Raw genomic sequence first — 19,534 nt, 5'->3', positions numbered from 1 at the left:
TAACAGCAGGGGCTAGTGGAGCTGTGCCTGCTGTGGGTACCCTCACTTTTGGTCTGCTCATGTAAACTGTCACTCTTCGAGCAACGTTTGCACAATCAGTGGACACGCCACACAGACTTAGCACGGCGTAGGATAGCGGTTTTGGTTTCGAGAACTGAGGAGGCCCAAAATGCAAATGCGGGAAAAGTGGCGATGAAGCCCTTCTTACCTGTGGGACCGAGCGAAGTCGGGCTGGAGGTGCAGGTTCCCGCAGGGTAGGCCCGCTTCGGGCCCTTTGTTTGCTTTCGTCTGTTTCTGCCGGGGGCCGAGGGAACGCCCCTGAGGAGCCGCCCGCCTCCGCCGCGCACATGCGCGGCGCCGCACCCAGCAGCCGAGCGCCATGGCGGGCGCTCTGGGCGGGATGTTCGCCAACCAGCCGCCGGGACCCCCGCCGCCCGGACCTCCCGGCGGGCCCGGCCCGGCCGGCCTCATCCCGCCTCCGACGGGTCCCCGCAATCCCAACAACACGCTGGTGGACGAGCTGGAAGCGTCCTTCGAGGTGCGGGGCGGGCGGGGGAGCCTGCGGCCGGGCGGGGGCCTGCCCCGCGCCGCGCCCTCACCTCCGCCCTTCCCTCCCCGCAGGCCTGCTTCGCCTCGCTGGTCAGCCAGGACTACGTGAACGGCACCGACCAGGAGGAGATCCGCACCGGTGAGCGCTGCCCGGGGGCCGGGCCGGGGGGACGCTGCTTAGCGAGGCTTCGTCTGGTGCCCCGTCTGGCTGTGAGCTCAGGGCCGGGATAGCGCTGGTAGCAGCGAAGCGCGCGGTGTACGAAGGGGCGCATCCTGCTAAACACGCGTGTATTTTAAACCTTACGGTGAGCCTGGCACTTGGGCTTACTGGGAAGGTTTCCTTACTCAGCCACACTCCGCGAATCATTTTATCGCTCTTTATCATTCTAGAGAACTTAATAACAATTGTTTTCTTGAACCTTTAGCATAAGTTTTGAATGTTTGCAAAGTAATGCTTTATACTGAGGGTTAATACACGTCCTCATTCTATAAACATATGCCAGAAATCGCTTTGGTAGACCTTAAGATTTTTCCTAGATGGTGTTGTAAAAGGTGTTTTTAATAGCATGCACACAAATGCCACTATTGGTCTGTAGTGACTTCTGAGAATCTTTTCTGTCTCCCTATTGTGCTGTTCTACCCGTAGGTGTCGATCAGTGCATCCAGAAATTTCTGGATGTTGCAAGGCAAACAGAATGTTTTTTTCTACAAAAAAGACTGCAGCTGTCGGTCCAGAAACCAGAACAAGTAATTAAAGAGGTACGCTAAATTATAATTAAAGAGGTATGCTAAATTGGTTTACCCTTGTTGTGCTAGGTCAGATATGCTGTGCAGCAATGCAGGTAAAATTGCCTTATTTTCACTACTTTTGGGTTTCTCAAGGGGATGCCGTACCTGAAGTTTGTAAAACCTGGCTGTCAGTGTAGCTCTCACCACAAACCTTTGGAAGCAGGATGGAATGCCTGCTGCTCTGGGGAGGACTGGGGCACAAATAATGGTGATTCACCTGAAGAAACAAATGAGTTAGGTTTTGCTGGAATAATGTTCACAGAATGGTTGAGGTTGGGACCGCAGAAGGTTTTTACGTCCAACCCCTGCTCAAGCAGAGTCCCCCAGTGCACACAATGCACAACTGTGTCCAGCTGGCCTTTGAGTATATCCATGGAAGGAGACTCTGCAGCCTGTGCTCATGCTTCATCACCCACACAGCACGGAAGTGCTTCCTGGTGTTCAGTCAGAACTTCCCTATCTGTGAAATACATGACCTACTGTATTCACAGGCCCATCTCTCTCAAGCACTTCCAGGAATCCCTATAAGATCAGCTTGAAAAGTCAGGCTTAAAAATTACATGCACATTAAACGAGACTTTATTATTCCTGGCAGTACTGTCTATTTACTAATACCTATTTTTTTCACCCACAGGATGTTTCAGAGTTAAGAAATGAATTACAAAGAAAAGAAGCGTTAATTCAGAAGCATTTGAGTAAACTGCGACACTGGCAGCAGGTCCTGGAAGATATCAGCGTACAACACAAAAAACCTGCAGAAATGCCCCAAGGTCCATTAGCATACCTGGAACAGGCATCTGCTAATATTCCTGCTCCAATGAAGCAAACATGAATTAACACAGCTAAATCTAAGTGATGGTCTTTTTACTTTGTATGCTTTTTGTATAATGTAATTTGTACTACAAATATAAACAGTTAAGATAGAATTAAGTTAAATAAATTCTCTTTTTTGAAGAAAAAACACTTTGGTTTTATATTTAAATTGAAAGTATATGGAGTTCCTGTTCAGAAGGCTTTCTGGTAGATGTGCGTTTTCCAGAATACATCCTGTTCCTTCTGGAAACGGGGGTCCTAGCTTTCCCCTGATTGTATCTTGCTAGTACGATGCAAATACACACAAAGGTTCTTGTTAGGATGGATGGATACCTCTCTGCAAGTGCAAAATTTCTTTATGTAGCTGAGGAGTAAACTAGGATTCAAATCCTTCAGCAGCTGCAGATGAGCTATCCTAGTCTATAACACTAGGCTGCTAGTTGGGCCGTTCCCTCCCCATGTTTGCTGAAAGTTAATTTGGTGGGCATCAAAACCATATGGGGACAACGTATGCAGTTCCCATAAATCCGGAACTCTGAGTGTATCAGTCTGACTCACACTTCAGCATAACAGCACTATTTTGCAAGCCATGAAAATCAGTCACTTACAAGCAAGTTTTAATGTTTGTACTTAAATACCATCCTGATTCATCAGGCTGATTGATTGTTACACGTGTTGGAGTGCACCAGGAACATTACATGACAGTGTTATAGAAAACAGTTCATTAAGCAAAACAGAAAATATTTCTAAAACAGCTTGCTGTAAGCTTGCTATTCTTAGATGCATATTACATGCTGCTCAGCATAAAACAAGTTTAACAAAAAAAATTTAAAACAAAATTGCATTACTACGCAGAAAAACAGATGATGAAGCAAGCATATAAACATAGAGAAATCACTTACTTAGAAGTAATATCTTCAGCTGGAGTCTGTAACAGGACATTAAAAAACAAATTGCATATTTAATGTAGTTGTGGAGTGGCACATTCTCTTGAATAAAAAGTCATTTCACATAGTATTAAGAATGTTGCTTTTTTTTTTTTTTAAACAGAGAATTAAAAAAATGCATTTTTCTCAAATCCATGCCTGTAATTCCACTGTAATTAGATGTAAGAGAGTGCTGTTGTTCCTAACGACTTCCTTGGAAATTATTTCAATACTTTTTGTCGTAAAACTTACGAGATTAACATTCCCTAACAGAAAACAAACAGCTTTTCTGGTAATTCTGAGGGGTATGTAAATTATTTGCTTTAAAATGAAAAATATTTTGTAAACCATTCTTGATGCTCAGGGTCTTGTTGGTCATCTTTGGTTTGTGGTAGTTCACTGCCCTGTGTCCTGTGCAAACAAATAAACATTAGAATTGCTTACAATCTTACCAATATTCAGTATGTTTTTTTCCCCAGAAAAACATTAAAATCCAATGAATGTAGCTGTGTTCACTTGAACTGTGCGAGGCCAAAAGGAGCCAGATACAATTTCTACTGGGATCTGTGCTAGCTAGACACAAACTGGGTAATAGCACTGGTATTAAGACAAAGGAAAGTGTGAAAAAGAGCTAAGCAGCAGTGGAGGAATGTTTTAATATAATTCTTGATATCTCAGAAATACGGATGATTCAGTAACAGGAAGTTTTGAAAAACAAAATGGCAGCTGCAATTCACTTAAAAATATATAGTTCATGCATGAAAAAAGAAGGACAATTTTATTTGGAACTGAAAAATTAAATGTTAACTGGTCTCTATAATCGATTCTATTACATAATCCCCGATTTTTCAGGATTCAAGATGCTTTTTTTTTTTTTTTAAACATTTGTGTTAATTTCACTTAGTTTACAGTAGCACATGAGTTCACATCATAGAATCATGAAATGGTTTGGGTTGGCAGGATCCTCTATGATCATCTAGTTCCAACCTCCCTGCTAGTTTGTAGTTGCAGGGCTTGTAGTTCCCCAGATTTCTTTTTTTCCCCTTCTTGAAAATGGGGGTTATGTTTCCACTTTTCCAGCCAGTGGGAACCTCGCCAGACTACTACGACCTTTCAAATACGATGGATAGCAGTTAGGCAACTTCATCTGCCAGTTACCCTTCCCCGTAGATGGATCTTGTCAGGTCCCATGGACTTGTGCACCTTCCGGTTATTTAGATGGTCTCAAACCTGATCTTCACTTACAGTAAGCAGATCTTCCTTCTCCCAGTTCTTACCTTTGCTTTTTGCAACATAGGTGGTGTGGATAAAGCCCTTGCCGGTGAAGACTGAGACAAAGAAGTCACTGAGCACCTCAGCTTTCTCCATATCCCTTGTGACCATACCTCCAGTTTCCTTCCAGAAAGGGCCTGCGTCTTCCCTGGCCTTCCTTTTATCACTGATATACCTGTAGACTTTCTTCTTGTTACCCTTTATGTCCCTGGTTAGATCTAATTCTATCTGGGTTTTAGCTTTTCTAACCTGATCCCTGGCTGCTTGGACAACTTCTTCGTAGTCCTCCCAGGTAACCCATTCCTGCTTTTCCACTCCCTATAGATTTCCTTTTTATGCCGAAGTCAGTCCAAGAGCCTCTTGTTGATCCAAGGAGGCCTCCTGGCATTCTTGCCTACCTTCCTCTTTCTTGGGATGCACTGCTTCTGGGCTTGGAGGAGACAATCCTTGAATACTAACCAGATTCCTAAGGCCCCTCCTTCCTCCAGGGCTTTATCCCATGTCATCCTGCCAAGCCAATTTATGACTGATTGATTTAAAAGAGTAAGAAGCAGCCAAGCTACTCTTAATGTCCCTGTGTATTACCCTTTAAAATAGAAATCTGATTTGCCTTGGCAGTCATCTGGGATGACACAGAATGCTTTCATCTTTAAGATGTAGGAATTGCCAAGCTGGATCCAAGCCAGTGCCCTGTGTTACTGTCTTTGGCAGGAGTCAGCACCATCTGCCTTCCAGGAAAGAACTCTGCAGCACTCAATGTACAGAGTAATTACTGTCCACTAGGATTGTAGGTGGGAAGGCTGGCTTTTGTCCTGAAGTATACTGGCAATTTTATATATATATCACTGTAACTATATATAGTATTAACTACATACATTTTTGACTCTTTCTTAGAGTTAATTTATGTTTGGAAAATCCTAAACATTTTTTAAATAATAGCTTGTAAGTTTGAAGAAAAAAAATCAAGCTTTTCAGTACAAAACCACTTAACTAAGAAGTTGTTTGAAATCAAGAATAGCAAAAGATCTTGACACGTGACACTGGAAGACCACTAAGTATTATTAGTTATTAATAGTTTTATTAGTATTATTAGTTTTTAAGTCTCTAAACCCTTTGCCAGATGATTAGCCTAGGTTCATTCAAATGTCTCCTAAAATAAAAGTTCGTCATCAACCAGGTGCAAAACAAGGATACAAAAGGAAGAAACACATCTTTAACAGAATTACTGATAGGCACTCAAAGTTTTAAACAGCCATGTTCATTATTAACCACACTCCAATATTTACAGTGCTTCTCCCTTTGTATCTGGCAGGCTTGCAATGATAAGCTCTGCTGGGCTTTTAGTAGAGTCTACGTTTGCAGTTAAGTTCTGGATCTATCTGAAGAAAACTGATCACATGGAATTCACTACCAGGACAGGAATCTTGCATCGCTGTTTATTTCCAGAAGCATAATGTGCTTGAACGTCTACAAGATTCAGAATACAAATTCACTGAAATTCTTTGAAATCACATCAAAATAGACAAATACCTTGTGGCAGTGCTGCTGTCTGAGGTCTGTGCAGTTGGAGAGCCCACTCTGAGGCATCCAGGACTCCGGTCTAAGCTTGCCGATTTTGTTATTTGAGGAGCACTTCTTTTTGATCTCAAGTCACCACTCAAAAAGCTCTTTGCGTAGGAAGCTAAATTTGGTACACTGACAACACGACTGGGCACCTCAACTGGTCTCTTCTGCTGCTTATTATCATAAGAGAAAACTGCATCACACACATTTTTCACACTTTGTAGTATAAAAACAATACTTAATTCCTACATAATTTGGGAGGAGCACCCAAAAATGAAGTTTCACATCTTTCTCCAATTTAGAATACACTCTCTTTTCAGGGTATGCTGTGAGCATCCATGGGGTTAGGTAGTCTGATTAAAACAACTTGTGTATTTGACTTTGAGGTTTTAGATATACCCAGAGCTCGTTTATGTGCTGACCACGAATAAATTGAGAGTAGCACAAACCCTATTCATAATCTTTCTTGATACATACCAATATCAAAATAACTTCCAATTACCTGCAATTGGTGGCTGTGCTTAACCCAGTGGAAGACTGAGCTGCTTGAGGGTCTGCTGCTTTGCATTCGCTTAAGAACTCGTACCCATGCACTTCTGCTGAGTTTATGTTTTACTCAGAACCTGTTTACAGGTTGGCCTACTGGAAAGAATTCTGCTGAATAGCATTACCATAGAAAATTAACAGGACCTTTACTGTCCTCATTATTTGTATGATTCAAGTAAAAGCAAAACATCATGATCCATAATTTTAATTGAATTACCAATCTTACCTTCATAGAAGGAGTCAAACATCCTGGATTAGGGGTGAAAGAGAAAGATCGATTTCTGTAAGATTCAGCGTTGGCTAAAAGCGAATGCTGAAATTTTCTTCCTTCCTGATGGAAAAGAAACGTGTGTGTCTCTTTGGTGTGTAAACATATTTATGTCAAAGAATTGCAGAGCAGAGAGAAAGTATCAATCTGAAGCAATATGTGAAACACTGAACAGTGCCTTTGAACAGATGCCAAAACACATATGTACATGTAAAAAGACATCTTACCACCAGCTGCTTAATAATTTCTTCTCTCTCACTTAGTTTATCTTGCAGGCAGCTTATAAGGTGTAGATCTTCTGGTCTGGACTCTGGTTTTCTTGTGTTTTCTTCTAATTGTTTAAGTCTATGCCAAAGAAAGAATGCAGACCAACAAAAATTTTTCCTTAGGCCAGGTTCAAGAGATACCTGAGCTGTAGTTTAAATTCCAAGACTAAAATACAGGGACATAATAAGGACTCTTCAATAGAACAGCACTTTTAAAAATGGGCATCTGTATGCAGATTATATGTACCTACAGAATGCTGTGGAGTTCCAAACCAAATTGCCCTACCCAGCGTAAAATCTAGGCCCAGTAAAATACTAATTAAGCTTGCACATCATACTGCTTGTCTAGTTTACTAATGAGAAAAATCTGTATTGCTCTATCTAGTCATATCTGTATCCATCTACTTGATCTCTTTCTGACCCAATAATTTTAGAATCTACAGGCTAATTCCAGCCATATTTGACTGAGGTCTCAGAAATACAAACTTCCTATAATTTCCATTAAGAGAAGGGTTGGGATGGTCTGCTGCTTTAGTGAACCCTCTAAGGCAAAGCTTGTAGTGTGATTTCTGCTCTTTAAATGCTTTAATCAAGGAAGAAGATTCAAAACAGAATTTACACCTTAAAGATGGTGTGGAAACATATGTTTGATTAACCCATGAAAAAACCAACTAATTATTTCATCAGCCAAGTTTATGAATTTTGCTGCTCAGGAAACTGAGTGCCATCAACTTCATCTGCCATACAGTGAAGTTAATTACAGAATACAAACCACTCCCCTTTTTTTGTGAGAAGAAAAATTTTTGAGAGTACAAAAAGACCCCAATATTACGCTTTTGATTTAGTGTATCTCAGAGTTTAGGCATGAACATATAAATGTTCAAAGACCTGCCTACTTGCAAGTAGGTCTCCCTGCTGGAGTTAAGCTGCACAGCTGAGATTCAAGTAAATGACAAGGTCAAAAACAAAGACTATTTGTGGGAGGCCTCTCGTGTACAGCCTGAAGAACCGCAGAACTACTTACTTCCAAAGAAGGCTGCAAAATGCATCTATTTACATGATATAGTGGGGGCTGCAGTTTGAGAATATCCTGAGAAATTTGCGATGGAGTGAGAATGAGCAAGAGGTTAATCTCAAGGGTGCTGCTGTGCTGAACAAAATTAAGTACAAGACAATGGCTCAAGGCCTCTGGTAGCATCTGTGACAAAGATGATTTTATACATCATAAAATTGTAAGATGCTAAGCACAGGGTTTAATTTATTATTGTAAAACTGCATAGTGGTTTCCTTTAAACAGTATTCAGTTTATTACAATGTATCTGTAGTTTTGTGTTTGTAAAGGAAATACCTCTACACTTCTATTTCAGTGCTCATCATACTCTACCCATAAGTAATTTAAATATATATATATATATACAGTAGGAATAATTAAAAACAGAACTCATTGCCAGTATGAGTTGCAGCTTATTTAAATGGCATAACCAGCTTCTAAGGAGAAACTCTTTGCTTAGAGATGTGCCCGAGTGCTGCTGAAATCAGGTAACGGTTTTGATTTCCTTCCAGTGATCTTGTTTTAGTATGTCCAGTTCTTTTTTATGTTTCATTTTGAGGTCTACTACCAGTAGCCTTTCATTAGTATTAAAATACGTCTGAATTCTCATGTTTTAGTACTAGTTTATTATCACTGATGAAAGCATGCAGTTTTCAGGTCTTTTAGTGACCAGAAAGACAGCTAACAACACCGCTCTGGTGCTTCTGCTTACTGGTCTGACTTCATCACATCACTTGCAGTCTGATGCTGAACCACTCTAACAGTGAGAAAGAGACAAGTTATTTGGGAGAAGAAGCACTTGTTCTTCAGCCTTCGGGAAGTGGAAGGTTTTTTTGTACGATACTGTTGGCTTTCTGACTATGGTTGGTTTATACATCAATCCTAATGCTCAAATGTGACAATAAAATATTATAGGAATTCATTTTAGCAAAATTAATTTGGAGTCTCTGAGATTTTAAGATGAGGCTTTGATGCTATACTTCATCCCATCATAGCACCCAATTAGAAATGGTTAATAATGCCTACCACCATTCTAAACATAAACTAAAACAAACATGAATGCAAGAAACTTTACAGAAACGCCTTTACAATGTTTATCTTTATCAGACAATATATTTCGAAAGATACTGTTATTTCATTAGCACCATCAATTGAAAAACAAAAAACGCCTGATACTTTTTCAAGCCCAGCCATAACATTGCTCTTTGATGCCAACCCCCAAACCAAAAGACATTTATTGAAGAATCACATTATCTCACTGCCTTTTCGTAGAATTAGCTAGGTTGGAAAAGACCTGCAAGATCATCCAGTCCAACCAGTTTGTTTGCTAATGTTTTGTTATACATTAGAGAAACTTTTTCATTTAGGGATTTGTTTTCTCTTCCCATAAAAAAAAAAACAAAACAAAAAAACCTTCGACTGTTCTGATCCTAATCCTTACAGAACGTTTCTGTCCCTGAGGTGGAATTCTCACAGCTCTGGAGAACAGAAAATATTACTTCAAGTAGATTACTGGCTACACTTCCTTGGCAACAGTAGCAATGTCAATTTTAAATACTTGGTTACAAGATTTGGCACATGCAGATAAAAAGCCACAATGAGCAGAAACAACTGTATATAGTTGTGTTGTTGATGTATACAACATACCAAAAACATATTTTTGGTAACATTCATTCATTTACTTGTGTTGAAGATTCAGATCTTTAAACGGAAAAAACAACTATATATAGTTGTTTCTGCTGTTAAATTATAACTTAGATAAGGTCACTGTTGTTAAGGTTACAGTAAAAAGCTGTTATTTTTATGCACTCACCAATTTAACTATCACCTTACCCAAATTATTGGCCCTGCAAAAGCAAAACAAGACCTGCAGGCTAATGTTCCACATTTTCTATTGGTTAATCTCAGAGCAGCCTGTATCAGATGCCTAGGACCATTTGAGCTCTTTGATTTTCTCCTCTTATTTGAAGAATTTCTCCTTACATAATTTCCATTAATGCTGCTTCTGTTTACTGCAGCAGAGCTACACCCCATAAAGATTATTCTCCAGCCCAGCAGCTTTACCATTTGAGGCCTTTTTAGACCTCATCACTGACATGTGACTAATTCTTCTCTTCATGAACAGAAGCTCTCAATTCCTCCAAGGTAGCTGGAGGGCACTGATGAAACTCTGGTTGCATTTCTTTCTGTTGATCTCATTTCAAAAGCTTAAAATGAAAGTCTCTTTCAAGTATCTCTCCAAAGAGTGCAAAGGAAAAAACTTCCTTTCTCATTCTTTAAATATCCACTGACTGGTAGACAGCAATAGAATTACTCTGGCCACTCTGACAGCCTGCAGAGAGACATCCCTTGAGTGCATTTCTCTAGACTATGAAGCACATAATTTAAAAGCTCCTTTTAAGGAAATACTCTTCAGAAATCTTTTTATATGTACAGCTGGAGTAGTCAGGAGCATACATTCTACACAACTGCAGAAATGAACTGAAAAGTACTCATGTACCAGGTCTTGCAAAGAGAATGTGTTAAATATTATGACCCAGAAACTTCAAAGGATTCGATGGCCATAGAAATGCACTGGATAACTTGTCTCCCATGTAAAAAGTAAGTACTCCAGTTTGCTGTGAAGATATGGGGACACTGCTACTACTGCAACACAATGCATGCTCTGAGCCTGCGCCTCAGGACGCAGTCAAGCTTCTACAAAGACAAGCAAGACGACGAGTCAGCTTGCCCTTCTGTGCCTTGACAGTATATTACAGACCCAGGCTTCTGTGAGTGCAGAGGCTCTGTCAGTATCTGCTACGACTGCCCTCACCTTTCAGGGCAAATGTGGCGGCTACAGCCACAGCAGAGTCTCATGGTGTACATATGGCATTCTCAAGTGATCCCTATAGAGTCAGCAACCCACTGGTTTCAGCTGATGAGAATGGGTTTAAAAAAACCCTAACATTTATTCTCAGAGAATTCTGCATTTTTTTAATAGGTTTTGAATGACTTTGGGGCTTATTGTTTCCAATCCTTTTCAAATACAGTCAACGTTATGCAGTTTTTCTCTGGTCACTCCAGTGGGGCCACACTGGACAAATTTCTCTGTGGTGTACAACTGAACAGTAACTTCAAGTCCTTTTAGTTTGGTTGGAAAAAAAGAATATGATATTACTGCTTTTGCAAAACTCCCAGCATCTACAAATAAATTTAGCACTTTAGAAAAGGAGAAATTTTGACATCACAGTTCGAACGTCTCGAATGCTAGCTTCAATAACAGACTCTCTCAATAGCAGTCTGAAGTATGAATTTAAGGTAAACCTTTTGTGTTGTCTCTCCTTATCCTGAAGCTGTGCAGCTTCTTGCTTCTGTGTCTCCAACTCAGTACTGAGTAGTTCCATTGCGTCCTTCAAAAGTAAGTTCTCTTTCTTAAGCTCAGAAATTTCAGTCTGGCACTTTTCCAGTTCATCGTGAAGAGATCTGATCTGGCTCTGGCTACTTCCTTCCTAAGAAAAATACAAAAATTAATTACTCATAGCCCCTTACTATTTAGCCTGAAAATCTCACCGGATCCGTGTGCACTGATCTTGAACAAACTGATTTATCAATTCTATGAAATTCTATGTACTTGACAAAATCTGTGATCACATTTTCCCAAACATGCATTGCATTCCCCATAAAATATATATTTTTGGTAACATTCATTCATTTACACGTATTGAAGATTCAGATCTTTAAATGGAAAAAAGTCCGCCCATAGGTTAGGATAAACAAGGTTAATATTTTTAAGTGTGACATGAAGAAAGGAAACTGACTGTACTTCTGCAAGAGACTTTTATTATGCTTGGAGAGAGAAAAGTGATACTACTGCTTTCAGAAAATACAATAAGATAATGAAATAGGAAGTGGGTTCTCGCCTGTTGCTTCTTCAAGGTCCTCACACTCCTCAGCTCTATTTGGAGCTCTTCTATTTGTTTTTTGAGATTAGTGCATGATGTCTGTTGCTCAGAAATTTCCACCCTTAGAGATCCTAATAACAACCAGAGAGATGATAATTAGTAGTAAATAGTACAAAAATGCAGAGCTACAACTGCAACAACTCAGCATTGGAATCACAGAAGTAAGGTGTCAGCTGTTCTTCAGACTAAATTACTGTTATTGCTTCTTCTAACCTTGACTTAACTGCAGCACTCCTGAGCTTAATCGCAAAGTCCACTGCTGGTTTATAAAAGGCATTAATGCAGGCTGAGAGCTCTGTCTGCGTTATCGAAATGCAACATTTAAATAAGCAGATCTGTCATGTACTGCTATTTTGTAGACTGTGTACAAGTTTCAGGATGGATCAAGTACAAGGAGAAAGATGTTTGCTTCTCTCATTCTTCAAATTTTACTTGAAGAAGCAGAACACAAATTATCTATTGAATATAGTAACTTTAGAGAGCAACAAATCTTTCTGATAAATTTGAATGACTGAAAAAAAGCAAAAACAGATCCTTTTTATACTTGAAGTACTTTTAAATTATTTCTTTCTTTAGTTAAAAAGCATTTTATAAATGAGCTTTAATAACCTGAGTTCAGTCCCGGAGATACTACATGTTCTCATACTGCAGTGTTCTGTTTAGATCTGAACTATTCAGGAACTTTCTAAACTGAATAGACAATGCATATGGAGCCACAGATCTCCACTGCCGAACTCAACAGAAAGACTTGAATCACATGTAATAACTCTCCACATAGAAAAAAGAGGAAACATATATACTAGCTACAATATTCCTATTTAATATATCTGTTAATGCACACTTGTATGTTGTATACAAGCTGCTGACAGCAGAGTGAGGTTAACAAACAAAGGTTAAGTGTGTATTGTTGGAAGTGTAGGGTACGGGAAAGGAGATGATCCAGAAAATGGGAAGGAAAATGAATGGGATGAATGGCAGCACTTCTCAGCATATCATCAAGCAGTAGGAGCTGTGTATGCCATAAGGCATTATACCTAGCAACAGAGTTTGCTGCTTCTGTATCTGCTCAAGTTCATCCTGTAATTCTTTCTTTGCTCTCTCTTCCAAGGTTTGCATTTCCAGCCTATGAGACTGATGTTGGATCTTGAAAGTCTCATTAAATTCCTTTTTCAAGCGCTCTTCTGCTTCCTGTAAGCAAAGCACCCCCCAAAAAAAACAAAGTAGTTGGAGCCTATTTATCGCCCTGCTGGTTTACTTGTAATACCTGGATGAATCTGGTCTTTCACTGCCGAACTTTTCTATTTTCATCATCACTTTACATGATACTTCATCAACATAAGAATAAATGCGACCAGAAGACGAAAAAGAAAACTTAATAGGGACAAGATAAATTATCACAATACCTTCCATTAGATTTGTTGTACATCATGAAATAATAACACTGACATGCTTATTTGGCACTAGAAAAATGTTTTGCCATTCAGCATACAAAGTCCCAGATTTGACCTGTATACCTTCTCTTATTACACTGTGTCAAGACAAAGGCTTCTATCTTTCATTTACTCTTTCTTGGACAGAACTTCCCATCACCACTGGAAGTGTGGCTGACACAATGCTGGAATAGTTGTTCTGCTGTGGCTCTGAAAACAAGCTCCTATCACCAGTTCCATTTCTACCAGCTACTGCCTTCAGCATGGTTTGATAAAGCTGGGATTTTATTCTGAATACATAAACAAGACATTATATCATTTTTAGGGTGGTTTTACCAAATACATTTTAAGAGGTTTTCCCTAATGTGTGTAATATAAAAGAGAGACATGCTAACTCCATGCCACAATTGCATATAGATTTTTAAAGCTTTTTTTCACTTGAACAGCTACTTCCTTCAGTACCTCATTGTACTGCATTAACATTTTGTCGCTGAAATAAATCCCCTTGAACCTTCAGAAGCTTTCGTTATCTACTTATAGAATTCATTTCTTGAAAGCATCTAAGCCAATACACACCATTATACATGCATACTATACTTCTTTTATACTATTTATGTATAAATGAATAATGGATGAAAAACAATAAAAGTGAGTCCTGTTAATAAAACCCTTACAAATTCCCTTGTATTCCTGAAACAGAGCAGAGCTAGAAGAGTTTGCATTTATCCTAGCCTAACTATAGTCTAGGGTACATTACTTTATGGAAATAATTTCATTCATGCTGCAATCTCAGCAGAAAAGTTAAAATGAAAACAACACCACCACCACCAAAAACCAAACCTTAAGATAACAAGTTTCAAAAGCACAGCATAATTCATTATGTGCCACAATGGCACCATCTAGTTAAGATAACAGGTAATAGCCGAGCTGATACTTAAGGGTTGCTAAAATAGTTTAGCCCACACATTTGTTTTTTAACTAGTATCTCATAAACTGACCTTGAGTTCCTGTTTTTTGTTTTTCTCCAACATTTTTAAGACTTTTTGATGCGATGCCTCCAACTGCAGTTTAACATTCTGGTTTTCTTTAATGGTGCTTTGAAGATCCTGCAAAAGCTTCTCCTTTTCTTTGCTGGACTGTAGATTGTGTTTCTTCAGCGACTCCCTGAAATTATCTGCTTGTTGGTCTAATATTTGCTTCAGCTGAGCCACCTACCAGAAAAGCACAAAAAGGTTAATGGCTACATTCACAGTGGAGAAGAATTATGTAAATTTGAGTAAATTCCATGATCCTGTGTCGCTCCATGAAAAAAAAACAAGATGCTTGTTTCATGCAATGAGAACTTTGTTTCAGTGAAGAATGGAGCTAAGTCATTTTTTCTGGATAGCTAATACAGTAATTCAGAATGGTTTTACTCAACTGAAAATATTCACAGATTAATTTCCAAAGCTTTTTTTTCCCACGGTGACATTTTTAAGTAGGAAACTTTGAATTCTTCATTTGAAGCATTTCATTTAGAAATTTAACTTATTTAAAATGACAAAAACACCTCAAATAAAACATTAATTATTAAAACTAATGATTTAAAGACACTCTTGAATTTTTCTTCAGCCTTTCATTGCTTTTTAATTTGATCAACAAATAAAAAACAAGTGATTTGTGCAGCTTTAATGAGTACTTAAAAAAGCCAAAGTAGAACAGCTCCTTCTGAAGAACATCTCGAAGCATTAGAAGCAAGAAAAATACAACACTTCTTTAAGTTCTTTTGGGAGGCAGATACCCCTTCTAAGAGAATCTGGTGAAACAATGACATACCTTTTGCATACACTGTCTTTTGCCCATCAAGTGATTTTCTTAAATTGTTTGTTTTCAAATCATCTTCATCTTGCATATATAGTCCATAGTCCAACTGGTACAGCTGGGGCACAAATCTGGAAGCAGGCTTAAGACTGAGCTTATTGTCAGCCTTGAGATGTAACTCTGCAGAGTCCATTTCTAATGTAGTAGACGTGAACTAATGTAAACAGGAATTCTGCATATCACACCTCAGATTGCTATTTTCCTTCCTTTCCTAACTTAATTACTAAATACAGTAGACATGTCTATAGTAGCAGACACAAAAGCAGAGTTCTCTTTATAAGAATAACATGGATTTGGTATTTTTTAGTGGGAAGAGAGGAATGAGTCTGCTCTCTTCTCTATTCAGTATGTTTTTAAACATTCAGCAGCAATTTGTATTTGCCATTCTTCCTAATTTTGTGAACATCTTAACCGTGAAGTTCTGAAAAACTTCCTTTTGCATAAAAGGAAAACGCGTACCTACTAATGTCAATTAGCATTTTTGCTGCTGTATCTTAAGCTTCCAAGTCTGCTTTCTCACTTCGCCATGCCTCCTGCAAACCTTATATCCCTTCTCTTTTTGGAAGCATGTGAGAGAGTACATAAAACATGAAACAGGACATATACTTGTGCTTTCCAAACTCAGAGAAACTGAAATGAAACTGCGAGAGGGAGAAGTTTGCTTCCTCACAATTTCCTATGATTCAAATAATAAATCATACGATGCTCATATTATTTAAATGATACAAATTATGTAACACATCTACAATTAGATATAGCTTCTAACCTGTGGCTCCTTCATATTCTTGCTTCTATATTAATACACATTCTTTTTCTCTTCTTCAGTGTTGCCTTGACTTTCTTCCCCCCATGTAAATTGCAAACAGATTGCTAGTTGAGGAAGCACTTTAGCTAGTTAAACAGTTGTTGGTAAGTTCAGCTACACAGTCATGGTCCCTTCTAATGCAGCATCACAAAAGCTGGATGAAGATTTACTAAGTGGGCTAAAGCACCTACATCAGTCACAATTCATTCTCACAGTGTGTTCCAGCGTGTTTTGTGTTATGCACAAGAACAGGAGACATGTAGTGCAAAAAAGCCCCTACTTCTCATTAACTTCTTGACCACAGGCAGCATTGCACTGTCCAAAGAGAGGGGATAACAAGCTATGCCATATTTCCCCCAATCCTAGGACTACTTTCTCATGATAGCTAAATGTATTCCCTCCACTTTACAGCTCTTTTCTTTCTCATGTCAGCTGAGCAAGCCAACTTCTTTTCTCCAAAGGATATATTCTCTTTGCCTCCCTTGAGGCCCTTCTCCATTCCCAGACAGATTGCAGCCCCTATTCAAGTAACTCTTGAAGCCTGTATTTTTCACACAGGTTCCCAGCACAGAACAGTGAGATCTATATAACAGAGCTGGGAAGGCTCGAAATGCTGCAAAACAGCTACAAGAGAGTCGCTGTTCCATTTTTTTTTTTTTGAGTATGGTTATGGCTGTGCAACTGCAGTTCTGTACACAAGTCAGTTTACTGTGTTACTTCTATTTAAATAAGTTTGCTCTTTGCTTCAAATCAAAGTCATGTCTCTTTTTCCAGTTAATTGGTGGTGGCCATTACTGATCATCACTGATCTTGAAATTGTTCCCTCTGAACTGCCTCCAACAGTCTGCTCACAAAGAGGCATACCAGCATTATGGTTCACATGGATATCCTTTATCAGATGGGACTGTGCTATCTTTGAACTCCAAAGTTCCTTAGCTTATCACTGGTATTTCACATGTTCTGAGATCTACAGCAGTACCTGTAATTTACACATGATAGAAGTCTGCAAGCAGAGCTGAATCTTGTTAAAAAAACTCTTTGACAAACTTAGGAAGCTTTTTACTTCTTGGTGGGAAAAAAAACAAGCAATCAGTAAAACTTCCAGTTGAATCAGTCCAAAGGAAATGTTTGATTGTATGTGTCAAAATGAAAAATTAAAATGCATTTCCTTCAGACTGAATTCAACATCTTGCAAACTTAAAAATAAATTATTTCATCACTTACAGGGAAACAAATGACTTTATTCACAGCACACAAGGGAAGAAGAGACATCAGAGTTGGTTCTGCTGTGTGTGTAAGAGAGAAAGCAAGTATGGAGGCACAGAAAAAAAACAAGGGCGAGAGAGCACGTGCATGTACACTGAAAGCAACTGGGACACTTACACAAGAGATGGAAGCCTACATTGTCCAATGACAACTTAACACACCAATGAAGAAGTGGCAACATGTGACAGCAGTATCCAACCCAGTGAACAAGGGAACTCTTTAAATGGAGAGAAAGCTGGCAGATGGGAAAAAAGAAAACCATGATGGCCAGCTCTCCCACACTTCATGGGAACGCTAGGTTGGTAGATAAGAAAACAAACATTCCTTCACCAAGTGCAACGTGAATCATGTCTTTTATCTCGTTCTTTTTTAAGTGCCAGAAAATAAGAGTTCTACCATCTCCCAAACAGATTCAAACCAACTTGGTATATTTAATTTCATACCAAGTAGTTTTGAATTGGCAAATTTGAAAAAAACATCTAGCTTCTGCTGCCCCAGACTGTGAATTTATGCTAACTAATCTTACAGTTGTTTCTCGGCATTTTCCCTTGTGACATTCAACTGAACACAAAGACAACTAGCTGTCTGAACAAACAAGTGAAGAATAATTGATTAATATTACTCTTAGTGAAAAACATTGTCTTCAACGTATCTACATGAGACCTATCAGTGGGCTGGATGTACTCCAAGAACAAGCAGATACCAGACTCACTTGCCAACCATACCTTCATTTCCAGAGCTGCTGCAACATTTATGATTTTCAAAAAAAGTAAATTGTAAATCAGAAGATTTAATGAAATGACATCTCCTTTTGCCTCCCACTGTCTTCCAAGCAAAGAAAAAATTATCAACTATTAATAAAAGATAGATACGTTTTGAAATATTTCAGAAGACTTTCAATTTTAATTCTTTTATAACCATAATTACTGTGCTTCTTGATTCTCTTGAAGAAGCACCTCTCAGAGTCTAATAGCCAAAGGCAAAAATACTGGGCAAACATATGGCTGTGCATGTCATCACAGTTCGCTTGCCCTTTGACTTCTTTGATTATTTCAATTCTGTGCCTCCAAGCACTACGAATATTTGAAGCCTAGCTCCTATCAGCTCTCTCCTTTTTGTATTTGTTGCATCTAAGCATGAAATCTCAAAGACAAGATCTAAAGTTGGAATCAGAGAGAATATTTTGACTTACGGTATCTTTTAAGTAGAAAGATCTCAATACATTGCTAGAGTAAGAATTCATATGAAAGACTTAAAACTGTCTTTTGATGTATAATAGAAGAGTCACCACATTTGAGAGTTTGTTCAGAGAGTCAAAATAAGGCACCCAAATGCTACTCAGTTTTATTCATACTATGGTGCTATTACATCAAAACAGTAACACAGTAGAAGCAACAACAAAATAACAAAATGCTATTTTATTGCTGTCTTAAGGCTTATTTCACATTTACTTCAGTTAAGTTCACCGTTAACCACCTTCCAAAGTTTACGGCAATTCCTGACTGGAGGGACAGGTGCAAGTACAACAGGCACACCACTATGGCCGCTATGATTATTTGGTGGTACTCACAAGCCTGCCAGCAAGGTTCTGGTGAGTCCTGTCCTTCTATTTTATGTACCTCGAAATTTCAGAATAGTCTCTTTACAGTTGTTGAACAGATCCTGTAGTGCAAAAGTAAGGGACTGGAGGACTCCAATTAATTAGCATTCGATCCACACAGGACTTCATATCTTTCCTTCCGAGGCACCAAATAGGTGCAAATCTGGCTTACTTATCCAGAAAAAAAAGAATCAGTAATATAGAAATACTGCAGTTTTGAAGCGTGTCCCCAGAGAAAACTAATTATCATGATTCCGTCTACTCTGCACAGTGCTCTAGCTATGTCAGCCCAACCAAAAATATGCCTTATGCTGCTAAGAAAGCTATTTTTAGATGTGAAATAGCATCCAGGTTAGAACCGGATTAGTAACAGCACATTGCCTAGTCTCTGAGGCGGAAGCTCTGGGCTGAGCCACTGCAAAGTTCCCAGCTGGGAATTATGCCCTCAGTGAAACATAATGTGATATTGTAAACAGTTGTTTCTTGGCTGTGAATACTCAAGTATCTATAGAAGTAAAGTACCGTAAGTTGAAACCACTTCTCTGGTGAAGTAATTTCAATTGCGTAGAGGCAATACCTGTAATTG

The 19,534-nt window shown here is 38.9% G+C and overlaps 2 protein-coding genes across 4 annotated transcripts in view; one reads left to right on the top strand and one right to left on the bottom strand.

The window, feature by feature from the left end:
- Window positions 335–3,528, top strand: MED28 (mediator complex subunit 28). Its single transcript, XM_021395934.1, has 4 exons — window positions 335–538; window positions 622–688; window positions 1,196–1,308; window positions 1,973–3,528. Exons 1-4 carry the CDS (start codon window positions 380–382, stop codon window positions 2,168–2,170), a joined length of 537 nt encoding a protein of 178 aa, XP_021251609.1. The 5' UTR covers window positions 335–379; the 3' UTR covers window positions 2,171–3,528.
- FAM184B (family with sequence similarity 184 member B) overlaps window positions 2,851–19,534 on the bottom strand; it is a 38,387-nt gene continuing 21,703 nt past the window's right edge. For 2 of the 3 annotated variants that reach the window (XM_021395928.1, XM_021395929.1), the window contains exons 6-13: window positions 14,416–14,628; window positions 13,022–13,175; window positions 11,946–12,058; window positions 11,350–11,534; window positions 6,954–7,071; window positions 6,685–6,789; window positions 5,880–6,085; window positions 2,851–3,488 (exon numbers count right to left, since the gene is read on the bottom strand). In XM_021395928.1, the coding sequence (XP_021251603.1) occupies window positions 3,401–3,488; window positions 5,880–6,085; window positions 6,685–6,789; window positions 6,954–7,071; window positions 11,350–11,534; window positions 11,946–12,058; window positions 13,022–13,175; window positions 14,416–14,628 (1,182 nt within the window). In that variant the 3' untranslated portion in view covers window positions 2,851–3,400. The remainder of the gene's footprint in view (window positions 3,489–5,879; window positions 6,086–6,684; window positions 6,790–6,953; window positions 7,072–11,349; window positions 11,535–11,945; window positions 12,059–13,021; window positions 13,176–14,415; window positions 14,629–19,534) is intronic. The other variant, XM_021395931.1, reaches the window with a different exon arrangement.

The sequence above is a fragment of the Numida meleagris genome, chromosome 4 (genome assembly GCF_002078875.1).
Source record: "Numida meleagris isolate 19003 breed g44 Domestic line chromosome 4, NumMel1.0, whole genome shotgun sequence".
NCBI classification, from domain to species: domain Eukaryota; kingdom Metazoa; phylum Chordata; class Aves; order Galliformes; family Numididae; genus Numida; species Numida meleagris.
Note: the sequence above shows the minus strand (reverse complement) of the source record. Positions and strands in the feature narration are given on the sequence as shown.